Source organism: Chanodichthys erythropterus, chromosome 22, assembly GCF_024489055.1.
Source record: "Chanodichthys erythropterus isolate Z2021 chromosome 22, ASM2448905v1, whole genome shotgun sequence".
NCBI classification, from domain to species: domain Eukaryota; kingdom Metazoa; phylum Chordata; class Actinopteri; order Cypriniformes; family Xenocyprididae; genus Chanodichthys; species Chanodichthys erythropterus.
In genome coordinates, this window is record NC_090242.1 from 21330655 (window position 1) to 21338963 (window position 8309).

The 8309-nt window shown below is 38.0% G+C and overlaps 2 protein-coding genes across 2 annotated transcripts; one reads left to right on the plus strand and one right to left on the minus strand.

The window, feature by feature from the left end:
- The first annotated feature begins 604 nt into the window (after window positions 1–604).
- htr1ab (5-hydroxytryptamine (serotonin) receptor 1A b) lies at window positions 605–1846 on the plus strand. The gene is made up of 2 exons (XM_067376386.1): window positions 605–1142; window positions 1173–1846. The coding sequence occupies exons 1-2, from the start codon at window positions 605–607 to the stop codon at window positions 1844–1846; spliced, it is 1212 nt and encodes a 403-aa protein (XP_067232487.1).
- Window positions 1847–6052: 4206 nt separating this feature from the next.
- Window positions 6053–8108, minus strand: LOC137013170 (uncharacterized). Its single transcript, XM_067376802.1, has 2 exons — window positions 7990–8108; window positions 6053–7662 (listed from the first exon to the last, which is right to left on the minus strand). The coding sequence occupies exon 2, from the start codon at window positions 7522–7524 to the stop codon at window positions 6925–6927; it is 600 nt and encodes a 199-aa protein (XP_067232903.1). The 5' UTR covers window positions 7525–7662; window positions 7990–8108; the 3' UTR covers window positions 6053–6924.
- Window positions 8109–8309: the final 201 nt, after the last annotated feature.

Here is an 8309-nt window from a genome sequence, read left to right on the forward strand (position 1 = left end):
CCTGTATATACTATCAAGACCCAAAATTTAGTTTTGACTTTCTTTGCAGGTGTTCAATCCTGAATCATGGGGTCAAACCATGAGGGGGGCTGGAGGAATGAGAGGTGTTTGGGCCAAAACGTTCAGTTTTCTCAGCAGCAGACGCGCTACAGCAGGTGGCAGCAGCAGCAGCAATACATTTTTCATCTCGACGGGTGTCGAGGACTACTGTGGAGTTACAGTCAGTATCTCAAGAAAAAAAAAAGTTCATTTCTGAAGAATAAGTTTAAAATTTCAGGGACATTAACCCCTTTCTAGCACGTTTTATTAAAGCCATCACCTGTTGGCATTGCTTCAGTAGTTTGTTTTCACAAATCAGGTATGGTGTGGATGGACGGATCTCACTGGAAGAAATTCTGGAAAAACACATATTGTATGTCGAGCCCACCCGATACACCTGCGTAGGTAACTGACGTCTGGACCACAGCTGATATAAATGGAGCCGCGTCGTCACAAGTCGTCAGTAATAATGTTGATGGTTGGCATCGCCTTCAAGTGTGTGAGCTCCTCTGAATGGAGTAGTGCTGTTTACTGAAGCTTCTGCGAATTATATGCTCTACACGACATGGAAGAAAACAACGACACGTCCTTTTCATTTCAGAACGACAGTGGTTTAGATCAACAAATCGACAATGTGACTTTACCTGTGAAGGTTCCTCTAAGTTATCAGATCTCCACGTCTTTGCTGATCGGCGCGCTCATTTTATGTTCCATATTTGGAAACGCATGTGTTGTGGCGGCTATTGCTTTGGAAAGATCCCTGCAAAATGTTGCAAACTACCTAATCGGATCACTTGCCGTGACGGACCTCATGGTATCGGTACTTGTGTTGCCCATGGCGGCTCTTTATCAAGTTTTAGACAAGTGGACACTTGGACAGGTAACTTGTGATATTTTTATTTCTTTAGACATTTTATGCTGCACATCTTCCATTCTGCACCTGTGCGCTATAGCTTTGGATAGATACTGGGCGATCACCGACCCTATAGACTACATGAAGAAAAGGACATTAAAACGTGCCGCTCTTTTAATCACCGTTACCTGGTTTGTCGGCTTTTCGATTTCAATTCCACCCATGTTGATCATGAAATCTCAGCCCAAGAGTAAAGCAGAAGACATGGCCAATCCTGAAGCGTGCATGATCAGCCACGACCCTTGGTACACTATTTATTCCACCTTTTGCGCTTTTTACATCCCTCTGATTCTCATGCTGGTCTTGTATGGACGCATATTCAAAGCGGCAAGATTTCGCATTCGCAAAACTGTTCGAAAACCAGAGAAAAAGAGGGTGAAATGTTTGACTGTGTCGCCTGCGCTTTTTAAGCGCGCGAACGGAGAGTTGGGCAAAAACTGGAAAAGTGCAGTCGAACCCAAGCCCGCCGCGTGCGTAAACGGCGCAATTAAGCACGCGGAGGACGGCGAGTCTCTGGAGATCATCGAGGTTCACAGCAGTTCCAAAAACAACCTGCCTCTGCCCAACACGCCGAACTGTGTCCCTCTGTTCGAGAACAAACACGAGAAGAACACCGAGGCGAAAAGGAAGCTCGCCTTGGCGCGCGAGCGCAAGACAGTGAAGACTCTGGGCATTATAATGGGCACGTTCATTCTGTGTTGGCTGCCATTCTTCATCAAAGCGCTCGTGATGCCTTTTTGTCCATCTTGTGATATGCCTTTGTGGCTCATAGACGTTATTAATTGGCTCGGGTATTCCAACTCACTTTTGAATCCCATAATTTACGCATACTTCAATAAAGACTTTCAGAGCGCGTTCAAGAAAATCATTAAATGCCATTTCTGCAGACCATAAGCATCCTGCATTTTCAGTTAGAAAACGCGTTTAACCAGTATTGATTGCTCAGAAAAAGAATGGTGTATTTTAACAGCACTGAAAACTTCCTTTTTAGTTCCAGTATACATATAAATTATTTACTCTGATTTTATATATCAGATGTATATTCTATAATTATGATATCAGGTTACATAATGTGTACTGAAAATGTTTATTTCATGTCACTGACAAACACAGATCATGCCCATGATGTGAAAATAAAGAAGTCTTATGTGTTTTTTGTGCTTGTTTTTTGAATGTAAATAATAGTGTGCTCAAACCAAATACCATAAATAGGCTACTAATGTGTTTGTGAATGAGATCACATGATAATATGCTGTGCAATGCTCAAAATGACTGAATTAAATAATTTTAAAAATAAATATTTGTATGGATGAATATTATATTTTAACAATGGCTAACATATTAAATCAGAAATAGCAAAAAACAAAAACAAAAAAAACCTAAAACCCTCGCTTTTAACATTTGATATGTACATATTAACATCTATCTATCTATCTATCTATCTATCTATCTATCTATCTATCTATCTATCTATCTATCTATCTATCTATCTATCTATCTATCTATCTATCTATCTATCTATCTATCTATCTATCTATATAGAATGAATGAATGAATGAATATAAACCTAAATGTTTGTTTTCCATTGTGTCTGAGGGCACATGACAGCATTTTTCAACAAGATAATTGCAGGAGGTGTCCTATGTTGACACCTACTCAAAGTGCATTATTAATATATGCTACTTTGACAGCTGTTTTTTTTTTCTCTCTCTTTAGAGACAGGTATTGATGTGTCACTCTCAGACCATCATTTAAATGCATCTTTAAACTTTTCCTCTTTGCCATGCAGACACTTTAAATCCCATTAATCCTGACTTGCGCTTTCATCACCTTTGGAACAGAGTGTAAACCTTGTGTGAAACAATGGATACAAAGAAGCGATAGAGTGGCCAAAAGATCCTCTTAACAAATCCCTTCATAAAAGAATGTTTTCACAACAAGATGCTCCACCGCACATATCTCTTTTGATGACAGGAATCTCAAGGCTTTTATATGATCAGGAATGTGCCAATGAATTATATTAACAGGTCCCCAGCTGCCGTTGTTTATGTCAACAAATGAATTCTTGTAGAAACAAAATTGTCAGGTTTTTTTTTATCAGTGCTGAAAATGTGCTTTGTGCTTCATACACTAAAATCATTTGTGTCCCATTAAAGCAACCAATCTACTGGGTAATTTATATATTTATTTTTTTGGAGGACTGCAGTAGGATCAAAGTCTCAAAAGTTGCTCAACAGCCCTGCCATCCAGTTTGAATCACTAAAAGCCACTCAACAGAGCAGACACAGTGATGCTGGTCACCATAGCGACACTCAGATGTTTCAAACTCTGGGTCTGAGGTGCAATTATCTGATCAAAGGCCTAGGACAATACACAGAGCCCACGTGCACACCCACAGCTGGCATGATTTAGCGACCTGAGGATCCACAGCTATTTATTACCAATGAGAAACCTCTAGAACCCTGCAGAGTAACATTGCTGATTGCTCAACAAACATTGTAGAGGTCCATGATTGTCTATTTCGAGTTAGAGCTCTGACAGAACAGCTTGAGAGCTTACTACAAATAGTTTGAAATTGGATAATAAATAAACTTTTTTAAGCCATATCTGTCAAGCTCTAAAAGGGATGAAAATTGTACAAAAAATGCTATATTCCAAAGTTTTGTGTCAGTATCCAGTGAATATGTTGAGTGGTAATCAGTGAATACTGGATATTTCTTAGTTTTTACCTGGGTTCAACAAAGACAATATAGTTGAAGATATAATGTCAGCAACTGTAGTTGTTAATTAAATAAATGAAAACAGTTATTGAAAAAAGTGACACTATGACATATCATAATCAGGCTTTCAATGAGCTCTGTCTGAGAAACATTAATTCTGAGTATTTCTCAGTCTTTCAACCAAGAATAATCAGAGGCAGATGCACCGTCAAAAGAAGCGATTCTGTCTGAAAGTCCAATGTAATCCAGCCAGCTGAACGCTGATTCTCGAGTGGCCGTTCTTCACAGTGGGCAAGATACAAAGGTTTAAACTCAAGAACACAGCTCAACCGTACGTAATTCCCTGGAGAATTACAGCCCCACAAAAAAACAAACAAAAAAACATCCTTCATGAGTGTTGTGCGCACTAGCAACAAACAAACCAAAAATAAAACAACAAAAAATACAATGTTCTGTGGTTCACAAGTTGCTTGAGTGTTCATCAATGAAAGCTTTCCCAGAGGTGGCAGGTGATAGTGTTCAACTTCAGTCAAAGGACATATGAATGGTAATATTTACAAACCATTTCATTCAAAATCAGCACAGAACAAAAAGTCCATATACATATGGAAAACAAAACCTTTTCTGACAGTCAGTATTCCACAAAATTGCAACTCGTTGTTCTTTTTCATTTTAGCTTTGGGCTTTTTGCCATTTTTAATGAAAGAGACATTTGAGAGAAGACAGGAAATTAAGGCGAGGGAAACTGGAATGACACTAGAATTGAAGTCATGTGCCCTGCATATGGAGCCACTGTTTTTTTTTTTTTTCGTTTTTTTCCGTTTTGGATCTGGAGCATTAACTACATGGCCACGGCTCTGATAATGCACTATATTTTCACTACTAAAAAAAGATTATGTTATCAATTTGGCATGTTTTAAAGGACAAACATGCAGCTTGGTGTAAAATCGCAGACACTCACATACACACATGCAAGGATGGAACAGATTCTTGCTTGTTTCCTAAATAAGAATTACCTCAATATTCAAAGTCAATACAGAACAACATTCATTTTACAGACTCGTAGTTGATGTGATATCCATAAAAAAAGTCTCAGTGTCGAAAAATATATAGCTTTTTTTTGACAAACATCCAAACTCTTCAAGTGACAAATTTCTTTTGCTTAATGAGATGTAAAAACATTAAATCCCATTTTAGAGGAATATATTCTGATCTGTGATGCTTTGCAGTTTAAAAGCAAAAAGATTTCAGCAGTGATATAGTATCATTCCAAGGTATCTTATAAACAAAAAGGACAGCTTTCTTTAATCATAAACCCTTTCACACAGCAATCCCGGTAAATTACTGTAAAATTACCAGAATGACTTTACAGGTAGATACACAAATGTGTTCACACAAGCAACGGCGTTCTGGTTTTTTACCAATAAGATATCATTCACACATGAGCAGCAAAATACCAGTATCAATTCTGTGATGTCAGTCATCGGAAATGCTATATACACAGCAGCAATTAAACAGGAAGAATATTTCAAACATTTGACCAGCAAGTGCTTTGAGCATCAATACATTAACTGTGACTCAATAATTCAGCCACATTTTATTCACAGTCATTGATCCGAATACATTAAATGTAATGGAAAATGTGATTTAGACCAGTTATATTCAAGTTTGATTTCACTTTAATGATTTCATCTACTGAGTGAAATATAAAATCCATGGCAAGTTTTCAGTTCATAAAAAGGTTGTGAACTTTTGCGCCACAATTATCATATTCCTCCTGCATCTATTTTACAATGCTAAATTATACATTATCAGAAAGGGAAGTGGTAGAGAGTCATCAATTATTCAGAGATACTTTGTGGCCTTAGAATGTTTGTATATGAACGCTATATGCATTTCAGAGAGGACAAAGACACAGATGCTGTGATTTACACAACTGCAACTATATATATATACACACCATTCAAAAGGATTTTTATTAAAAATAGAAATTAATATTTTTATTCTGTAAGAAAGGATGCATAAAGTTGATCAAAAGTGACAGTGAAGACATTTATAATATTACAAAACATTTCTATTTCTTTTAAACTTTATATTCATGGTATCCACATAAATTCCCAAAAATTCTTCATACAGTGGACTACCAGTAAGATTGCAACCAACAATTATTCAGACACTTTGACCTGACCATGTTTTGCTTAAGTGTTATATGACATAATATATATATATATATATATATATATATATATATATATATATATATATATATATATATATATATATATATATATTACAATAAAAAACATCTATTTTAATTTGTAATAATATTTTACAATAACTCAGTTTTACTGTATTTTTAATCAAATGAATGCAGCCTTGGTGAGCATAAGAGACTTTTTACCGAACCTAAACTTTTGAATAGTACTGCATTCATTCATATGTGGCACTGGACCACAAAAACAGTCAAAACAGTGAACAAAACTGAATAAATATGCTTTCCATTGATGTATGGTTTGTTATAGGACAATATTTGGCCGAGATACAACTATTTGAATATCTGGAATCTGTGGGTGCAAAAAAAAAATCAAAATATTGAGAAAATTGCCTTTAAAGTTGTTTAAATGAAGTCCTTAGCAATGCATATCCACTCACAAATGTTTGATATATTTACAGAGTGAAATTTACAAAATATCTTCATGGACCATGATCTTTACTTAATATCCTAATGATTTTTGGCATAAAAGAAAAATCGATAATTTTGACCCATACAATGTATTGTTGGCTATTACTACAAATATACCCGTGTGACTTATGACTGGTTTTGTGGTCCAGGGTCACATATTGACTTTATTATTTATTTTTATAATACTTAATTATTTTCATTCTTATTTATTTGATATTTACTTAGCCAGTGAGAGAGAAGGAACACTGAAATCCGAAGAGGCAGAGAGGAACAAAGAAATGGAAAGTCTCCTCAGGAAATCCCACCCTTTAAAGGAAATTACAAAGGCAGATGCAGGAAAAAGAAAAATATGTTTGTTTCAAAACAAACCGCTTTTCCTGTTACATTTCCTAACATAGGAAACACATTTGAAAGCTTGTAAAACATTTTTAAAAATATATAAACAGGAATGTACTTAGAAAGTGGGTGATTGTCTGTTCTACCTAATACTTTAAATATTGCAAAGCAGTCCAAAAATAAGCACACAGAGTGAAATCAGCTGTGCTTCTATACTTGAAAGCATCAGGTCGTCAAAGTGCGGAGTGTTCAAACAAGATCACCTGGGTCTGACTCACACTGGAGGGTCTCGAGGGTCGCAGGACTCCGATCCGTGAGTACACCTCCGCATCCGAACCGGCTCCACATGATGGGTGAGGGCTGGGTGGGGTGGTGTGGATGAAGGGAGGCACATACAACATCGGTGGTGGAGGTGGAGGAGTGAGGTGGAGAACAGGTGGAGGTGGAGGAGTGAGGTGGAGAACAGGTGGAGGTGGAGGAGTGAGGTGGAGAACAGGTGGAGGTGGGGAGGGAAGAGATGGGGTCACTACAGGCAGGTTGGGCTCTTTTAGATCATACTGAGCCATGTGGAAGAAACCAAAATATTCCAGAGCATTCCCGGCCTGAGCGACGCGGAGCCTGTGGCGCAGCATGAGCACCCAATACAGTAATGCCAAGATCAAAAGCCCAGCCAAGGCCATCAACAGCACAGCCAAACCGAGCTCAAAGTCCCAGCAAACATGGGGCAGAGTTGAGATCCCACAGCCGACAGCTGATTGATTCACAGAAGATGGCTTCCTGAGAGGGACATCAGCCAAATCAGTCGAGTTTCTGTCGGTACTTTCAGTGGGCATAGCTCCCGTCACTCCAGACTCATACGTTTCTCAACCACACCTGTGAGAAGTGTCTGGGTAGTCGACCATCGCTGAACATCTGTTCTGGAGAACGCTGTTTGCAATCCCAGGAATTGGATCAGGGCCTGGTGGCGACTCCTGTACTCAATTAAAACAGCAATGGAACAGAATGAACCTTTGTGTGACTGACTGAAATATGTAAGTGGTTAACCTGCTGAGATCGGTCTAGTGAGCTGGTCATCCTGTGGAGATCTCAGGTCTAATATAGAATTTAATCAAAGGCTTCGGTGAGCCTTGCACACCAGAGAGCTGCTGAGGCTGAGCCAATATTGAAGCCATTTGTGAGTTGAGCTGTTACTTTGCAACACAATGTAATCATTCAGTCTTATGAGGTTTGCATAACTTATAACACTGGAAATGAAATATTTGTGCAGAAATGAGAATTTAAAAGATTTAAAAACTTACTTTTTTACAGCATTCCATAGAAGTATTCCTGACAAGTATAATGACTGAGAGTTGCGCTCTGAAATTGCTAGAGAAGAGCATTTGTCGTGGAAGGAAATTCAAAGAGAGTTCAGGAAAACATTCCACGCAGTCCTGCCTGGGGATTGGCTGAATTTATTATCTCTATGGTTACAGGAAACAGGCAAAGGATGTTGGTCTGTAGAGGAATTCTCATGTGAGAGGAAAGAATAGACTTATTACAAAAAAAGCTTGCCCTTGCCAGTGTAAAATGACTCTAATGTGTTTTACATGTTTATGTTTTAAAGGGATGGTTCACTCAG